This window comes from Canis lupus, chromosome 4 (assembly GCF_048164855.1).
Source record: "Canis lupus baileyi chromosome 4, mCanLup2.hap1, whole genome shotgun sequence".
NCBI classification, from domain to species: Eukaryota; Metazoa; Chordata; class Mammalia; order Carnivora; family Canidae; genus Canis; species Canis lupus.
The window spans coordinates 63,012,339-63,032,138 of NC_132841.1; the positions used below are offsets into that span (position 1 = coordinate 63,012,339).

At 39.0% G+C, this 19,800-nt stretch overlaps 1 protein-coding gene across 1 annotated transcript in view; it reads right to left on the reverse strand.

The window, feature by feature from the left end:
* ITGA2 (integrin subunit alpha 2) overlaps window positions 1-19,800 on the reverse strand; it is a 102,588-nt gene that overhangs the window by 64,334 nt on the left and 18,454 nt on the right. The window contains exon 2 of the mRNA XM_072824637.1: window positions 10,988-11,108. Within this exon, the coding sequence (XP_072680738.1) occupies window positions 10,988-11,108 (121 nt within the window). The remainder of the gene's footprint in view (window positions 1-10,987; window positions 11,109-19,800) is intronic.

Below are 19,800 nucleotides of genomic sequence, written 5' to 3' on the forward strand. Positions count from 1 at the left end.
CTGGTCTTGTTAAGTATGCAACCTGTGAGGCTGTACATGGTGTCCAGACCTACTATGCACCAGACTTGATTCTAGGCACTGGGGATACGTCAGTGAATAAGTCAGTCAAAAATTTCTGTTCTCCTGGAGCTTACATCCTAGTGGTAAAAGATAGAAAATAAAACTTAATAAGTAAATAAAACATATCCTGATGGTGATCAGTGATTTTTGGGAAAAATGAGGATAGTTGGGAGTGTGGTGTAGAGGGTGTTGTCATCTTTATTAGAACGGTCAGGGAGGGCTTCCCTGAGAAGGTGTCATTTAAGCAAAGAATTGAAGGAGGTGAAGGAGTAAACTATAAGACTCTGGTGGAAGATTACTAGGCCGTGGGAACAGCAAGTGCAAAAGCCCTGTGGTCGAACCTCAGTGTATGAGGAAGAATGTGGGAAGAAATGTGGTCAGATCGGTAATGGGGCCAGATCGCATAAGATTTGTATAACATTCTAAGAATTTGGCTTTGCCTCTGAGTGACATGAGAAAGCCATTGGAGAGTTTTTAGCCCAGTAGTGATGTGATCTGACATATTTTAGTAGGATTCTGAAGACTGCTCTGTTGAGAATTATTGCACTAGGGTAAAGGTGAAAGAGATAAAACACTTCAGAGGCAAATGCAAAATCCAGGCAAGATCTGGGGGCTCCTACGGGGCTGGTGAGAAGTGATCTTATGTTAGATATATTTTGAAGGTCGGGTCAGCTGGATTTCTTGAGAGGTCAGTTTTTAAACACACACACACACACACACACACACACACACAGTCAAGGATGGCTCCAAGTTTTCTTCCCTAAGAAACTAAAGGAAACCAGTGGTCATGATCAGATAAGGGGGATACTATCAATAGAGCAAGATTTTGAAATGAAGTGAGCTCAAGAGCTCAGTATGAGGTATTTTAAGTTTGAGATACTATCAGACATCCAAGGGGATATTTTACTTAGGATTAGAAGCTTATTGTACACATTAATGTAAGAAATTTCAAAGTCTATAGTATCTAAATATAAATACTATTCCTTATGTTGTTTAGTTCCAAGTCACTGAAATCACAAGGGGTCTTGTGAGTTCTCTATGGGTACTTGCTTCCTGCTTGTAATGTAAAAGGAGTTTATGATGCAAAGAAGTCACCTGTGAAGACATCAAGTCTTCAGGAAGGAGGAAGACAGATAAAGATAATTCATTTTTAGCTCCTGGTTGAGAAATACTGTTGTTAAAAATTTAATTGCTAAACCCTTTGGCATGTGTTGAAAGGCAATTTTAGTTTCTAAGCTTCATTATGCTACCTCTGACTCCTTCGGCTGCCAGATTGCTTCCTTAAATAAGGGGATGGCTAAACCCTCAAGGTCTTTCAGTTCACTGATGTGGAGTCCACCAACCTCATTATTGCTAAAACATCTTAAGCCTATTGTTCTGTTTCATAAAAAGCCTGGAAATTAGCTTTTGCACTGGAAGCAAATGAATCAAATAAAAGCTGATTCTGTTATGTTGACTCACCCAACACGTGGTTTTCCTAGAGTTAAAACCAAAAGTTGATATATTCAATTTAAAGCCTTGTGCTAATATAACTCCCACATCTTTGGAAGGGAAGGAATGATTTTAAGACCACCACATTTTTATAAGTTGAAGCTCTGAGATAGTACCTTTCAACAAGGCAGATGGTTGTTTTATTAATGATAAAATATGGAAAAGCAACATTTATAAACAATTAAACAGTTTATAAAGTACTTTTTATGTACACTCTTCTCTTTGATCCTTATAGAGGTCAAGTATTACAACTATTCCTGTTTTCCTATAAAAACCAAGTCTAACTGTCTAATTGGCAACAAAGTCTAGATCTGCACTCATGTCCTTTCATTCCAAAACTCTGATTCTATCATAGTAAGTTCTGCTTAGAACTCTTCTAGAGAAGTACTCCTTATTTGCCCATCTTATTGGCCATAAACAAATTAAACAGTTTCCACTTGTGCCACTTTGTATTCCTCAAATCCCTCTTTGGATACAGCCCAGTGGAAAAGTTTCAAACAACTGGCCACCAGGAAGGTGTGCATATATTAGCCCCATTCACTTGTGTAAATGAACTTTGTTCCAGGAACAGACATTCAGCCGTTAACACAGTGGAAAGCTTAAATTGTAAGACAAGCTAGTGAGGCATGGAGAATTTTCACAGATCATTGAAGGTCTCCAGACATTTGGGAGTAGCAGATCTATCCCCGATGCAAGTCACAAAAGATGGGTGTGTGTGTGTGTGTGTGTGTGTGTGTATGTTTGTAGGTATACACACAAATTTGTGTCCAGGGGCAAAGGGAGAAGCAAGTCAAAGCAGGGGATATTTAAAGTGCCTTTTCTATTATAGATTTTTTACTTATGATAACAGAGACCATGGAAAAATTTAGCCATACAGATTATTTAAACTTAGTGGAAAAGAAATGAACAACTATGGCATAACAAATATAGGTGGATCAACACCAGGGTGGTCCGTGGGGTTTTAAAAGGTACTTGGTTCACTATTTATTCTCCCCCTACTGTCTGCCTAGAGAAGGTTCTTGTTGATAGGAGACGTGCCATTTTGCACACCTATATTAACAGTGTTGAGTGATAGTTTAATTATATGGCAATAACATAATATTTATAAGAATATAAGTTTTTAAAGTGTAAGACTAGTCAGACTTCTAATGCCTTTCCAAAATCAAAAATTGGACTCTTACAAGTTAGTGAAAATAAAATGGAATGAAAGAACAAAAAGGAATTATATGTCATGGGTTTAAAATAAAAGCAAACCCTGAGAATAAACAAAGTAAGCATGTTAAATGGCACCGCCAGGATAACCTAATGGCAAGAGAATTTTATCTTTGGAAAAAGACATAAAGGATGATATTGGCTAATATTTAAAGGCCATAATGAAAGACAAAGACATGATTATTTTGGAAAAGGGATCAGAATAGCATTCTTGGCCAAGAAGAAGAAGAAATGGACTGAAGCTAATCCAATATGCATGGAAGCTAATAGATGACAGATGAGAACTGGTTGAGAAACAGGCAGTGGAGGGAGGTAGGGAGGAACTTGTTATTAAAAATCCTGATTTTTCTTCCTATGTATTTTTACACAGTGCTAAGGAGAGTGCCTCCTTATATGCATAGTGATTTTGTTTTTTTTAACAGTGGATATAATTTATTCATTTTTTTAAAAAAACTGGATATAGTTTATTTCTGTTTTTTTCAGTTTTTATTTTAATTTCAGTCAGTTAACATACAGTGTAATAGGAGTTTCAGGTGTATAATATAGTGTTTCAACACTTCCATATGACACCTGGTGCTCATCACAAGTGCACTCCTTAATCCCCATCACCTATTTCACCCAACCCTCTGCCCTCACATTCCTTCTGGTAACCATCAGTTTGTTCTCTATAATTAGAGTCTGTTTTTTGATTTGTTTCTCTCTCTTTCTCTCTTTTTTTTCCCTTTGCTTATTTGTTTTGTTTCTTAAATTCCACATGATAGTGAAATCATAGTATTTGTCTTTCTCTGAGTTATTTCACTTAGCCTTATACTCTCTATCACCCAAAAATGTCATTGCAAATGGTAAGATTTCATTTTTTGTGACTGAATAATATTCCATTATATATAAACTACATCTTCTTTACCCTCTCGTCAATAGATGGACACTTGAGTTGCTTGCATGTCTTGACTATTGCAGTTTATGCTGCTATAAACCCAGGGGTGCACACATCCCTCTGAATTAGCGTTTTTGTATTCTTTGGGTAAATACCCAGTAGTGCAATTACTAGATCATAGGGTACTTTTATTTTTAACCTTTTGAAGAACCTCTATACTATTTTCCACGGTGGCTGCAACAGTCTGCATTCCTACCAATAGTGCAAGAGGGTTCCCCTTTTTCTGCATCCTTGCCAACACCTGTTGTTTCTCATGCTATTGATTTTAGCTAACCAGGTGTAAGGTGATATCTCATAATAGTTTTGATTTGCATTTCCCCGAAGGTAAGTGATGATGAATATCTTTTTCATGTGTCTGTTGGTCATCAGGATGCCTTTTTTTGAGAAATAGTTGTTCATGTCTTCTGCCCATTTTAAACTGGATTTTTTTGGGGGGTGTTGCGTTCCATAAGTTTTTGTTTTTGTTTTAGTAGCCCCATTCCCAGTTGGAGCCCAAAGTGGGGCTTGAACTCATAACCCTGAGATCAGGACCTGAGCTGAAATCAACAGTCAGATGCTTACCTGACTGAGCCACTAGGCACCCTGAGTTTTGTAAGTTCTTTATATATTTTGCATACTAACCCTTTATTAAATATGTCATTTGCAAATGTCTTTTCCCATCTAGTAGGTTGCCTTTTGTTTTTTTTGATGATTTCTTTTATTATACAGAAACTTTTTATTTTGATGAAGTCCTAATAGTTTATTTTTGCTTTTGTTTCCCTTGTCTCAGGAGCTGTGTAAAAAAATGCTATGGCTTAAAGAGCTTACTGCCTATGCTCTCTTCTAGGATTTTGATGGTTTCAGGTCTCACATTTAGGATTTTAATCCGTTTTGAATTTATTTTTGTATATGACGTAAGAAAGTTTCTTACTTTTGCATGTAGCTGTCCAGTTTTCCCCACATCATTTGTTGAAGAGACTTTTTCCTGCTTTACTGAGGATTAATTGTATAGTTGTGGGCTTATTTCTCATTTTTTATTCTGTTCCATTGATCTATGTGTCTTTGTACCAATATCATACTATTTTGATTATTACAGCTTTGTAATATAACTTTAAGTCCAGAATTGTGATGCCTCCAGCTTTGCTTTTCTTTTTCAAGATTGCTTTGACAATTCAGGGCCTTCTGGGGTTCTATACAAATTTTAGGATTCTGTGTTCTAGCTCTGTGAAGAATGCTGTTGATATTTTGATAGGGATTGCACTAAATGTGTAAATTGCTTTGGGTAGTATAGATACCTTAACAATCTTTGTTCCTCCAACCTATGACCTGGAATATCCTTCCCTTTCTTTGAGTCTTCTTCAATTTCTTTCATTAGTGTTTTATAGTTTTCTAAGTACAGGTCTTTCACCTCTTTGGTTAGATTTATTCCTAGAGCACTTTTGTTTTTGAAGTACGTTACCTTTTTTTTTTTTTTTTCAACTAAACTACAGATTTTATTTGGATTTTACCAGTGAAGTGCTTTACTTTTATTCTTTCACAAGGTGCTCAAAACATTCCAGTTTGATAGGGATGGCCCTCTCTGTACTCCAGAGAGGTTGTAGACTTTCTCTAAGTCACCCAGCTAGCAGTGGGGAAGCTGAGGGTAAAACCCTTGTGCTCTGGCTCCTAATATGACAAATATCTATCTATGAGAGAATGAAAAGATAGATGGTGACTGTCATCTCTGTCCATGCAATGCTGTTTTGTAACAGAGATTTTCATTCAAAATACTGAATGAAGTTGATATTACTTTATAAAGTTTATATGACAATTATAATTTAATATTTTTTATAAATTCCAATTATTTTCTGCCACTCTCCTCCTTGGATATTTAAAAAAATATGTATGCTTGGAACATTTCATCTTTGTTTTGCATTAATCTACTGTATGCATATTACTTCTTAGCTCTGTAATCTTAGGCACACTACTTAAACTTTCTAAGTCCGGGTCCCCTCATTTGTAAAAGGAGTAATAATACAGCCATTGTGAGCATTATGCATTTGGCAAAGAAAGAGTCCTCAGTACTTTTAAATATTGTAAATATCAGTAAATACCAAATACTGTTATTCCAACCTATATATGACATAATCTTTGATATGTGTATTGAATTGAATGTTTCTTATTTATCTAAAATTCTCTTCCATATATCCTATAGACAAGTTGGTACATTTGTAACACACTTAGAGCTTTATTCATATTTTTCTTAGTTAGAAAGTTAGAACTATAATATAAGCTCATATATAAATGGAATTTTTTATTGGCCATAATATATGTTCATTATATTTCTCTTCTTTTCTTAAACAAGCATGCACTAGTCCTTGCTGACACAAGAAATTACATCTCTTCCACTGGAAATACCCCTTACTGCCAGACAGTTTTGGTTACACAAGTGACTGTTCTAAGGTTTTTGAGTCATATAATGAGCTCAGACTATTCATGCGGCAGGCCTTCGGATTAGACAGAGACAGTACATAGCACCATAAGCTTCCAGGAAATGACTTTAAACATATCTCAATCCTTTGTATAATTGCTTCTGATAAGAACTGCATCATCTACATTGGAACATCCTGTGTGTATGATGGAGGCCTCAAAGTGACATTGAAGGGAGAGCAGACCACAGCTTTACTTACAGAGGGGCACACTGCTGCTCTGCTTGGGAGGTAATCTTGCCTATAGATAGCTTATTTGAGACTTAAAAAAAACTCTAGAATTCTCAAAGCCACATCACTACTATTTCCAGAGTAAAAGTCCACAGTGCAGTAAAAGTATAATAAATAAAACAAACAAAAGCATCAAGATAATTTTGTTAGGCTCTTGTACAATCCAGTGTAGACTACGCCTATAAATTCTTAGAAACATGGGACATGGGCAGCCCGGGTGGCTCAGCAGTTTAGTGCTGCCTTCACTCCAGGGTGTGATCCTGGAGACGTGGGATCAAGTCCCATATCAGGCTCCCTGCATGGAGCCTGCTTCTCCCTCTGCCTGTGTCTCTGCCTCTCTCTCTCTGTGTCCTTTATGAATAAATAAAATCTTTTTTTTTTTTTAAAGGAAAGAAACATGGGACATATGGAACAGTTGAAGCGGTACTTGAAAAATAAGGAGCATGGTTTAAGAAAACTTAGACTAAAAAAAAAAAAAAAGAAAACAGACTAGAGCCATAAGCAAGTTGTCAGAAGGAAGGAAAGGGCTGAGAGATAGAGTTGGGGCTCAACAATACAGATGGTAAAGAAAGTCAAAGAAAGCTTCAGAACAAGCAGTAAGAGAGTAAAGAAAACAAAAGAGTGTGTGAGTGTGTGTGTGTGTGTGTGTGTGTGTGTGTGTGTTATATAAATCCAAGAGAAAAAGACTCAGTTATTAAAGGAATTCACAGTAATCCCACTTTCTGTGCCCAAAGCTAACTTGATTAGTATCAGGAGGAAAGTTAATGTTTAAACAGTCCTTCTCACATCTGCTACTTCTATAACGTCTGTGCAGTTTCATAAATTAGGAGTGGAGACCGGCATAGTGCCAATCGTCAAAACAAATAGGCGATTCTGGATTTCAAGTTTCATACTATTTTCCTTGAGCCTGAGAGCCGTGAGGGCCGCTGGTCCTAGCTGTGGCCTGCTCCAGCAAGTGGGAAAAGCCATTGGCTGCCTCTGCCAGGCACCTCTGCAGCCAGGCACCTTGGCAGGGCCAGGCTCATGAGAGTGGGGCCAGGAGCAAATCTTGTCCGTCAAGTGTCCCAGGCCGTGGGAGGAAAAAATGAACTCTTCACAGTAAGATCATACAGTTAGTGACACTGAGGGAACACCAGCGCTATTAAGCACCTGGGGTTGGCCCTTACTATATCTCTGGTATTACTCATGGTTGCAAGCTCTACATATCGATCTTCCTCTTTGGCTCTACTCCACACTCCTTAAAGGTATGGTCGACGTTTCCTACGCTGTACCTCACCCTGTGTTCCGCCTGTGGTGGATTCGCAGATCACGTCCATGACTCGACCTCTTCTGCTGCTTTGCTTTAACAAGGCCAGCAGGGTGGAAGGGCAGACGGGCATGCCAGGCTGGCTTTGGCTCTCTTTCCTTCCAGCTGTGCCCTGCCATCGGATTAGCCTCTCAGGAAGCCTTTCTCTTCTTGTGTGCCAGGGTACGCTCGTAGCAGCTGGTGTTATAGACAGGCTTGAGGGAAGTAAGGCCTTGATAAGCCTGACATTACACCTTACCAGAAAGCTCTATACTGGAGTTAAAGGCATTAGACCAGCCAATAACAGAGCGGTGACTTGTTTCCCAGTAGTAATTGTCCTGTGTTTATACATCTTTCAGGAATGTCATAAGAAGGCCACAGAGGGACTTAAGAATGTCTCGTGTCGTTGGTCTGGACATAACCTGATCAGCACCAGAATCTTATCATAGTTGCTAAGACATTCATCTTTTAACAATGTTTTGTATGCTCAGAGAGAATAGTAGAGAGAGAAAGGATGTATGGCTGCCTCTCACTTTCCTGGGACTCTGCTTGCTAGATCCCTGTCAACATTTTGTCCTGGTTTGTCTTATTCAACTTCCAACCTGCAGTGTGGCCAGTAGTTGAGTTGCCCTCCAACCCTTGATGGGTTTATCATCTCTAATAGCATCTACTACTGATGGTGGCTCTTTATTTTAGATATACCTTGTCCCGGAAAGAACAATCTTTACCTTGTCATTTAAAAAGAACCTCAAGCTTGATTGCAGATTATCCTCAGCAAGGCCACACTTATGAAACAGAACTTCAGAGTCCCTCCAAAGGTCTTGTTCAGCTCATACTTAAGTCAAACTACTATAGTTCACTTCATGGAGTACCTCAGGTGAGTCATTTGGAAATAGGGCTTTCATTCAATCATTCAGCAAATAATTATTGATCCCCTAACTTGGTGCCAGATAGCACTCTGGCTTCTGAGTACATGCCACTGGAAAAAAACAATGCACTTCTGTCTCTTCAGGGCAGAAGACAGACGATGAGCATGCAGACAAAGGTGATTTCAGATAGTAATGACTAATCTACATAAAATAAATTTACACAGAAGGTAGGAGAATGGCCGCGAGGTGTGCTGAAGTGCTCATTTAGGTAGACATGCTCTGAAAAGTTTCTATGAAGAGAAGACATTTGAGCAGAGACTGAACAACGGGAACCAAGCAAGCAAGTGAAGATCCTGGGGAGACTTCTCCTTCCAGGAGAAAAGCATTTGCAGAAGCTTTGACATAGTAATGAGTTTAGTGTGTTCAAGGGACGGACAGAAGACACAATTCATGGGGTGCAAGAGTGAGGGGGTAAATCATGAGACAGGATAGGTACACTGAGACCAGATCATGGAAGATCCTTTAAATAATTTTAATGTATTCTAATTGCAGTTGGAAGCCACAGAAGGTTTTAATCTAGGGAGTGACATTATTTGAATCATGTATTTAAGCGTTCATGAGCCTGTCCTGAGGGGTAAGAAGGGAAGCAGAAGGTGGGTTAAGAAGTGGTTGCAGCAAGGACTCACGTTGGTTTGAGCAGGGACTGCAGGGAAGATAGGGTTAACCAGCAGTCTGTTATCACATGTATTTTGGTGGTGGTATCAATGGCACTGACTAATGGATGAGATATGGGGGGAGGTGACAGAAAGAGAGGAGTCAAGGATTTTTGGTCTCATCACTGGTACAGAAAATCAAATTATTTATTTATTTATTTATTTATTTATGTATTTATTTATTTTTCAAATATTTATTTAAGTTTGGTATGTTAAGTTTGGTATGTAGGCATCAATGCCGTGATGGTTGTTCTGGGTATCTACAGTTCAGGAAAGAATCGGGGCTGGACATGTAAAATTGTGGGTCATCAGCAACTTTATGTGCTAGATTCCAAGGTCAAACTATTCCAACCATAACATCTTCCTACGCTCTTGACTACAGTTTATGATTAACAAAGCATAATAAGATAATTGTTAGACATGTGCTCTCATACCCCAAACGATGTCAATAATTACTACTCTTTGGGTTTTTAACCAGACCATTCTTATCCTTCCAAATGACTGACAAACTGCAATGCACCTTGCTTTCCAAGTCTCCTCATATTAGTTAATGCTTTTCTCCTGACTATTCATTTCCTCCCCTTGAGACCCACCTCATGAGTCACTTCCTTCAAGATGCCTTCTGACACATAGTGCCCTCTTGAGTGATAATTTCATTTTATTTCCTTATCACACAGATAGGCATGCTTCAAAATGTGGATAATCTGGATTTTAAATGTTTCCTTAAATTTAATTTTTGAGCATCAAACATAAGTTCACACAGAAAAAATACTATTAATTATAGCTTTTACTTGATAAGCCAACAATAGCCCATTCAATCATTGGAAAGAACGCTAAAGGATCCACTTTGCAAGCTATAGGGTAAGTCTGGAACCTTCCGCTGCAACAGGGAGATAAGGTTCCAGTGGCAGGACTCTTGTGACCAGTGAACAGCAGGACTGGCAAGGGAGGAGCTACAGTTCTTCAACTTAAAGACAACTTTCAGAATCATCTGAATTCCCCTACATTATTTTCATTATTTCTATGAGAAATTTAAACCAGCTGTGGGGGTATATATTTCCATATCCATGAAGATAGTGCATATAAATGTAACCATGGTTTAAATGTAACCATTACACAGCATTAAAAAACCAGGTGCACTTTCAGGCAAAAACAAATGATAAAAATGCACTAGAGAAAGCTAACTGTAAATTTTGCATGAAGTCTTCTGAGAATCCTGTGCCACACAGAGGAGGGAAGATTGACTTAGAATGACCCAGTAGATACAGCCTTGCTGAAGGAAAAAATTTAGGAGAAAATTCTACCATCTGGCCAAGAGGCAGCATTAGCTAGTTGACCATTTACAAAAGCTCAATGGTGGATACCTGTTTACAGAATAAGAAATGAAAACAAACCTATCTATATATCTATCGATCTATCCATTCATCCACCAGCCCATTGTCCCTCCCTTCCTTTCCCTCCCTCCATCCCTCCATCCATTAATTAAATGGTCAAAACTACTACAATAAATGTACTACAAAATATTTAGGAAAAGTTTTCTATCTAGGTTTTAAAAAGTACCATTACACCATCTCATTAATTATCAATCTCAAATTTATCAACTCTGAAGGAAAGAGCCATCATTTAAGGATATTTGGGGGCTATCTATTAATACTATACTTATGTACTAATCCGAACAAGTAATTGGAATTGAATATTAAATTTATACAGTATTCTTATTGAAATCATAAAGAGAATATTCTTACCAGTTGCCTTTTGGATTTATAAACTGCTGGACTGCATAGCCAAACTGTTCACTTGAAGGACCGGAAAATATCTTTGCTTCTAGGAGACCAACATTGTATGCCATACAACAATTTAAAATGCCTATAAAAAAAATGAAAACATAGTCCATATTTACAATTTGTGAATATAAGTTTGTAATATAATTCTCATGGGCCACTTAAAAATTTGTTTTATATAACATTTATTCTCCTTATTACTGTTTACTAAGAAATAATAGCTAATGCTTTTTTTTTTCACTAGCTAATGCTTTTTAAGTTCTTATTTGGGGCTCTGGTACCATGCTCAATACTTTCTATGCATGATTCATTACCTCATTCATCCTCATAGCATCCCTAGGAGATGATTAATATTACATTTGTTTTGCCAAGATTTCTAAGGTTTCTGGAGATCAGCATGTCATACAAGTCTAAAGGAATAAGGGTAAGGGAAGAATTTGAACACAGGGCTGTCTGATTTCAAGTTTGAATTGTTAAACCACATTACCTCTAGGGACTCTTAAGTAACTTCAGTTCTCTTTGTCCTTCCTAACACAATGAGACTCCTAGCTGCCCAAGGGCAGAGGCTGAAGGCTATCTACCTTTTCTCCTAAATTCCCCTGAAGATTTTTGACATGGATTCTGCATGAAATATATGGTGGAAAAGCACTGCTGACTACATAAAAGGAGGAAGAAAAATCACAGCTCCTTGAAAACTACATCATTTTCTTTCAGAGGAGCTCATTTTTGAGGATGAAAATGTAGGGATGGTGTCCTATCACTTTTATTCCACTGAGAACTGTCAAAAGTGGTTTTGGTTTTTGATGCTTCTTTCTGAAGTCTCAAGAAACAATAATCATTTTCACAAACAACAAAGACTTTGATAGGCTAAAGCTCTGAGAGCCTTTTTTTGAAAAACCTTATTTGTGATGGAAAGGGAAGAGGGGAAGGAGTGAGGCTGATGCCTGTCAGTCCTTCATTCTAGAGAAAGCAAGCCGTGCGTGGATACTAGTGCTGTCTGTGGGGATGGGAGTGCGCTTCATGCTGTTTGACATCAGGGTTTATCTTTGCAGACACTGAAGGCAGAGGGGGTTCTTTAAAACTGACCTCCACGATCTATTAATATGTGTTTTCACGGAAGAATAGCCCACTTTCTGGGCAGCAATGAAAGCACACAGTTCATAAATTTATTGTTTCAGGCACTGAAAGACTGAGAGAAGAGGACTTGCTCTTCATTGTGCTGCATAGTCCTGGGAGCTGATTCTGCGCAGTGGCCGGAGCATTATGAAGCCCGCGATAGAGCTTGGGGGACTTAAGGTAGTTACTGTGCTTCTCTACGTGCCAAAGTCATTCCACCATGGATCTGTTCATTCAAGAGAGCTCGGCTCATTATTTCTTAGAAATGTGGTCTGCTGGCAATAGAAGGACAAATAGCAATTTTGAAATACGCTATAGCAAAATCCACATGGCTGTACTTTCACAAAATTTCTCTTACATCTATTTTTCACATGTACCACTGCTCCTTCTTATTTTTCAGGAAATAAAATGCAGAAGAAAACAACATAGCAAATTAATCATGGAAACAGAATTGACATTCAGAACATGAGTGTTTTCAATCAACAGTTTAAAGATGTTATTTATTTATTTATGAGAGACAGGCAGAGACACACAGGCAGAGGGAGAAGCAGGCTCCCCAAGGGGAGCCCAAAGTGGGACTCGATCCCAGGACTCCAGGATCATACCCTGAGTGGAAGGCAGATGCTCAACCACTGAGCCACCCAGGCGGCCCTCAATCAACAGTTTAACTTCAGGCTCTGGGCTCCTTCCTGTTGGACAGACAGTCGCACCTGCCGGCGCAGGGTCAGCCCGGCGGGAGACACGCTGGTGAAGGGCAGAGTGGACAGATCGGGCCCTACCGGGTGCCTGGTCACCAGGGCTGCTGTTAACTCTGGCAAAGTGGATACTGTCGCCATCAATGACCTCTTCATTGATCTCAACTACATGGTGTACCTGTTCCAGTATGATTCTACCCACAGCAAATTCCATGGCACGGTCAAGGCTGAGAACGGGAGACTTGGCATCAACGGGAAGGCCATCTCCATCTTCCAGGAGCGAGATCCCGCCAACATCAAATGGGGTGATGCTGGTGCTGAGTATGTTGTGGGGTCCACTGGGGTCTTCGCCACCATGGAGAAGGCTGGGGCTCACTTGAAGGGCAGGGCCAAGAGGGTCATCATCTCTGCTCCTTCTGCTGATGCCCCCATGTTTGCGATGGGCGGGAGCCACAAGAAGTAGGACAACTCCCTCAAGATTGTCAGCAACACCTCCTGCACCACCGACTGCTTGGCTCCTCTAGCCAAAGTAATCCATGACCCCTTCGGCATCGTGGAGGGCCTCATGACCACCGTCCAGGCCATCACTGCCACCCAGAAGACCGTGGACGGCCCCTCTGAGAAGCTGTGGCGTGGCGGCCGAGGGGCTGCCCAGAACATCATCCCTGCTTCCACTGGCACCGCCAAGGCTGGGGGCAAGGTCATCCCTGAGCTGAACGGGAAGCTCACTGGCATCGCCTTCCGTGTCCCCACCCCCAACATGTCAGTTGTGGATCTGACCTGCCGCCTGGAGAAAGCTGCCAAATATGCGACATCTAGAAGGTGGTGAAGAAGGCATCGGAGGGCCCCCTCAAGGGCATCCTGGGCTACACTGAGGACCAGGCTGTCTCCTGTGACTTCAACAGTGACACCACTCTTCCACCTTCGACGCCGGGGCTGGCATTGCCCTCAATGACCACTTCGTCAAGCTCAATTCCTGGTATGACAATGAATTCGGCTACGGCAACTGGGTGGTGGACCTCATTGTCTACATGGCCTCCAAGGAGTAAGGGCCTCCTGGACCACCAGCCCCAGCAAGAACAAGAGGAAGAGAGGCCCTCAGCTGCTGGGGAGTCCCTGCCCCAACTTAATCCCCCAACACACTGAGAATCTCCTGACCTCCAATTTACATCCCAGACCCCGAGGAAGGGGAGGGGCTTGGGGAGCCCTACCTTGTCATGTATCATCAATAAAGTATACTGTACCCAGCCAAAAAACAAACAAAAAAAACCCAGTTTAACTTCACCTCATGGTGCAGAACTTAATAAATGCTATTTAAATATGTTACCAAAGCTCCAACATACCAGCAAAATCTTGGGGAGATGATGTCAAATGCCCCTACTTTTCTAATATCTAACACTGGAAAGGCCACATATGACTGTAATGATGTCATTTTGATTAATTAGACTATTAATTAGACTTCAGCAGATCACATGACATAAAATCACATTGGAATTCATTTTATCATCTAGCAGCTAAATTTCAATTTATATATGTTACATATAAATACATATTTATATATTACATTAATATATACATGTTATACATACATATGTATGTCACACATAAGTACATGTAAATACATGCATATAAACTATTATTCAAAAATATAAATTAGATCATTTCAGATCATTTAATTTCTCTGCTAAAAATATCTCAGTGTCTTTTATTTATTCATTTATTTTTTTCAAATATTATATACATATTCACATGTACCACATTTTCTTTATCCATTCATCAATTGATGAACACTTGGGTTGCTTCCGTATCTTGGCTATTGTAAATAATGCTGCAACATTGGGGTACTTACATCTTTTTGAATTTGTGTTTTTGTATTCTTTGGATAAATACCAGTAGTGGAACTACTGGGTCAATGGTAACTCTATTTTTAATTTTTTGAGGAATCCCCATACTGTTTTCCACAGCGGCTGCACAAAATTACATTCCCATAAAGTGCATAAGGGTTCTTTTTCCTCCGCATTCTCACCAACCCTTGTTGTTTCTTGTGTTTTTGATTTTAGCCATTCTGACAGGTGTGAGGTGGTATGTCAATGTGGTTTTGATTTTCATTTCCCTGATGATGAGTGATGTTGAGCATCTTTTCACTTGTCTGTTGGCCATCTGGATGTCATCTTTGGAGAAGTGTCTGTTCGTGTCTTCTGATGATTTTTAATTGGATTGTTTTTCTGGTGTGGAGTTTTATAAGATTTTTTAAAAAGATTTTATTTATTTATTTGACAGAGAGAGGGAGCACAAGCAGAGGGAGTAGTAGGCAGAGAAAAAGGAAGAAGCAATCACCCTGAAGAGCATAGAGCCTAATGTGGGACTCGATCCCAGAACCCTGGGATCATGATCTGAGCTGAAGGCAGATGCTTAAGTGACTGAGCCACCCAGGCACCCTCTCGGTTTTTTATATATTTTGGATATTAACCCATTATTGGATATATTGCTTGTAAATATCTTCTCCTAGTCAGTGGGCTGTCTTTTTGTTTCGTTGATGGTTTCTTTCACTGTGCAGAAGCATTTTAGTTTGGTTTAGTCCCAATAGTTTAATTTTGCTTTTATTTCCTTTCCCAGAGGACACATACCTAGAAAAATGTTTGTACAGTGATGTCAAACAAATTGTTGCCTATATTTTCTTCTAGGAATTTTATTGTTTCAGATCTCACATTTAGATCTTTCATCCATTTTGAGTTTATTTTTGTGTATGGTATAAGAAAATGGTTCAGATTCATTCTTGTGCATGCATCTGTTCAGTTTTTCCAACACCATTTGTTGAAGAGACTGTCCTTTTCCTATTTTATGTTCTTGCTTCCTTTGGTCATAGAAATATCCCAGTATCTTATCCATGCACCAAGAATAAAATCCAATTTTCTTACCATGGTTTCAAATGTTATTCATTATCTGACCTTATATTATTGGTGACTTCAGTTTTACTACCCTCCTTTGTCACTATGTTCCAGCCACACTAGCTTTCCTTCTGTCCTTTGAGCACAAGCAGTTCATTCTGCTTATGGCCTTAGCAACTGCTTGACCCACCGCCTACCACATTTCCTCCCAACTCAGCATCTATGTCTTGGCACCTATTCATTATTTAGGTCTCTGCTTTCCTCATAGAGACTTCCCCTGACTCTTCTCTCTAGCAGCAACACTCTACTTCATTAATATACCACTATCCCAGCACTAATTATCTGAAATTATCTTCTGTATCTGCATTATTTTGTGTCTTTTCCTGCCTAGTAAGACCTAAACTCCTTGAGAGCTCAGATTTTATTTCTTTTATTCATTCTTATTATCTCAGCATCTAGTATATTTGTTGAATGAAATGAATTTTTAATTAATATGCTCTTCAATGATAATTTGGAATATAGGGAAGTTTAAGGGACAGAAGATCACTTATATCATTTTAAATACATACCTACAACTAACTCACTAACAATGTCATCATTTCACACTTAGCCTATGATAACTAATTAGCTTATGTAAATTTGATGTAAGTATTATGTCTAATTCAATATCTATCCTTTCTTTGAAGTCCCATTATGCATAGAAATATGTTTCTATATCTGTTCTCATAACTTAACTGGCTAATGTGGAAAATAACAACCATATTATCCCTTCCCCTACAACCAAGCCCATATGTCTGTACCCACTGAATTATCCAGTAAATGGATCATTCAAAACATATTTATCTAGCCCTTTTGTTCATTGCTATATCTTCAGGAACTAGAAAATGCTTGGCACAAAACAGACAAGATCTCTACTGTCTTTGAGCTTCTTCCTGATAATTTGAGGACAACCAAAAAATTACATCATAATGGGATGAATATTAAATTTCAGAGAACTACAAAGAACCCTGAACCAAAAGTTGAAAAGAGGGTAAATCTAAGTTTGAAGGCTTCACAGAAGAGGTGGTAATTAATCTGGACCTTGAAGGACAAGCTGAAATTCATAATATAAAGAGAAAGGCAAAAGTCATAGGGCACAAGGGACATCCTGCTCAGCAGTATAGAGATGTGAAAGAGAAGAGGAGGGGATAAAAAAAATTGGCACAGAAAATCATAGATTGTTTTATTAATTTATATGTTTGCAGTTCTGCATTGGACATAGTGAGTTTCAAGGTGACTTGAGCTTTGTCCTGCCAGGGACATATTATTACCCAAAATGTAAATCTTCCCTTTGTGTCCTTACGTGAATGTCTGTGAATACAATAACAGTGCAGCAAACTCAAAGTATTGATCAAAGGTGACCTTGATGTGCATTTGTTGACAGTAATTCAGTCGAAGTATTCCAGTGAATCTCACTGGAATTTACTGCAAATTTAAGCATTGTATCCTCTGGAAGTCTAACTCATTTCCTCTATGCCCAAAATAATTGATTATAACTTGGCTTGTTATCATTTTAATATCCACAGGCAAACCAGATAGATAAGCACACCTTGATTAATATAGAATTATTTTTTCTTGCATTCGTTTAAAAAATTTTTAGAGAACCTCCTGCCCTGAGAGTTCCTGCTCATCTCTGAAAATGATGTTTGGGGAGTCTTAATAATTTAAGAATTAATTTCAGCAAATATGAAATTTGTTCTCCCACTTTATTCTGGAACCCAATTTTAAGTTATGAGATAATTCAAAAGAGAAATATATGTTTGGGGATTAGATATAGTTAATCCAGTTTTGTTCTCAAATGTAGTGAAGCTCAGATAGGAAAGAAATCTTTTGAAAACAAGAGCAGAAATAAATGTATAAAACAAAACAGATCATTCTATATTTGCCAACAAAAATTTGTCAGGGGAAGTTTATTGACTTCCAAATGACCCATGTTTGTAGTAAAAGATGGCAGAAGGAGGGTCTAATTTGTGTGGTCAATGCAAAATTTAAGAATGTCTACATGTGTTGAAGGGCTGGTGGGGCCCACTTTTCATGGAAGGGGTTCATTTGCAAAAAGGTCCAGGGAAATATAGGGGAAGAAATTCATTTTAAGAGAAGAGACTCAAGGTCAGTAACAGGAGGTAGATTTGGGAAGAGCATGGTGTTTTTAACTAGGATGCTCAGATTATACTCTGGCCCATTCCTGCAGATGTATGCTGGCATTTTAGGGGGGAAATAGCTCTGCGAACCAGTAAATAAAAACCTAATAACTCTTCCAGTTAAAAAATAAATAAGTCACAGAGATATAATGCACAGCACAGTGAGTTCAGTTAAAAACATCGTATTGTATATTTGAAAGTTGCTAAGAAAGTGTATCTTAAAAGTTATCATCATAAGAAAAAATTACATGTAGTGATGGATATCAACTAGACTCATTGTGATCATTTCACAATACATACATACATAGAATCATTATGTTGTACACCTGAAAGTAACTTAATGTCATGTTAATTACATCTCAATAAAAAAATCCAAATTAATCATTATATCTATATCTAAATCTAGATAAAGATATATAAAATGGTCCTCCTCAGAAGCCACAGGGGACTGCCAGGAGCAGAGGCATAGGTTAGTGAACCAGGGATTGCAGGGGCAGCAGGAAGTTCTAGCAATCACCAAGACCCTGGGGAACGCTCTTAGGGGAAAGCCACATTTCCCAGGAAAATTGTGCTTAAGAGACCAGGAGAAACACTCTTATCTAAATCAGGGACAGGTGAGACTCCAGGGCTGGTCTGTTGTGGGGCGAAATTTCTCTCCATCTGTGGGTCTCTCCATCTTCAAGTCTAAGCTTGAAAATGAGTTGTCTGCTGCTAGAATATAGTGGTGTAACAGGTATGGGACTGACATTTCCAATTCAAAAGGAAGAAATTAGAAGGAATGATGGGTCATAGGTACCAAGAAAGTTTAACATAGCAGGTCAAATTCCATTAGGTTTAAGGGCCTGAGAATAATCCTCTGTGGCTCAAGGCTCTGTCCCCTGAGCCTACAACAGCTCTACTGGCCTCTACTTCTCTGTCCCATTAGTCCAAGGTGGCAGCATTGCTGCTGAAACAATAGTCCTAAAAGCTCATAGGTCTCCTGTGTACATCATGGGGTTCTGCGCCATTACACAAGAGAGTTCTCCACAGACCTTTCCTGGATAACCTCATCTCTATTGCTGACCTCTGCTGAGATGGTTGTGAGGATCCATGAATCACATGCCTAATCTGTTATGCAAAGTTTACCAACCACACCCTTGGCCTTTTCGTTAGAACAACACTTTCTTAACAATGAGTCTCCTAATATTAACTTTCATTTTTGCAATCTGTATAGGCTGAGAGTGTCTCATCATTAGGTACTGTTCTGTTTTGCTGAATTTCTCAATTTATCTCATTCCTCTTGCACTTTACTACATTCAGCAAGGAAAAAGCAAGCATCACTTTCAACATTTTGCTGGGAAAATTTTCAGCTAAACATCCAAATTCATTGCTTGAAAGTTCTGCTTTCCACACAACTACAGGGCACAATTAGTCCACATTTTCTGCCACCGTAAAAAGAATTACCTTCCCTCAAGTTTTCAATAGCATGTTTCTCATTTCTTTCTTGAGAACTTCACCAGAAGCAGTTTCAATATTCATGTTTCTACCAACACTCTCCACAAGATAATCTTCAAAGACTCTCTATCCAAATAAGGTAATATACACAGATTTTGGGGGGCAAGGATGTAGACATATCTTTTCTTGGGGCAGCAGTCAGCTTCATACAGTGGGTAGGCCAAGAATGTAAGATCCTAACTGCTGTTTACCTGGGCCATTTCTCGGGGTTGTGTTTACAGGGAGCAGCCTTGATGGTTGAGGTAAGATCTCTCTCCAGGGTAAAGAATAAGTTTGCTGACTTCTTGCTGTAAAATAGCAGGTTCCTCTCTTGTAATGCAACCTAGTGTGAATGCAGGCATACATTTGGACCCCTTCACATAGTCCCCATACGACTTCATGGAGAAGCAAAAGAGTTAATTATG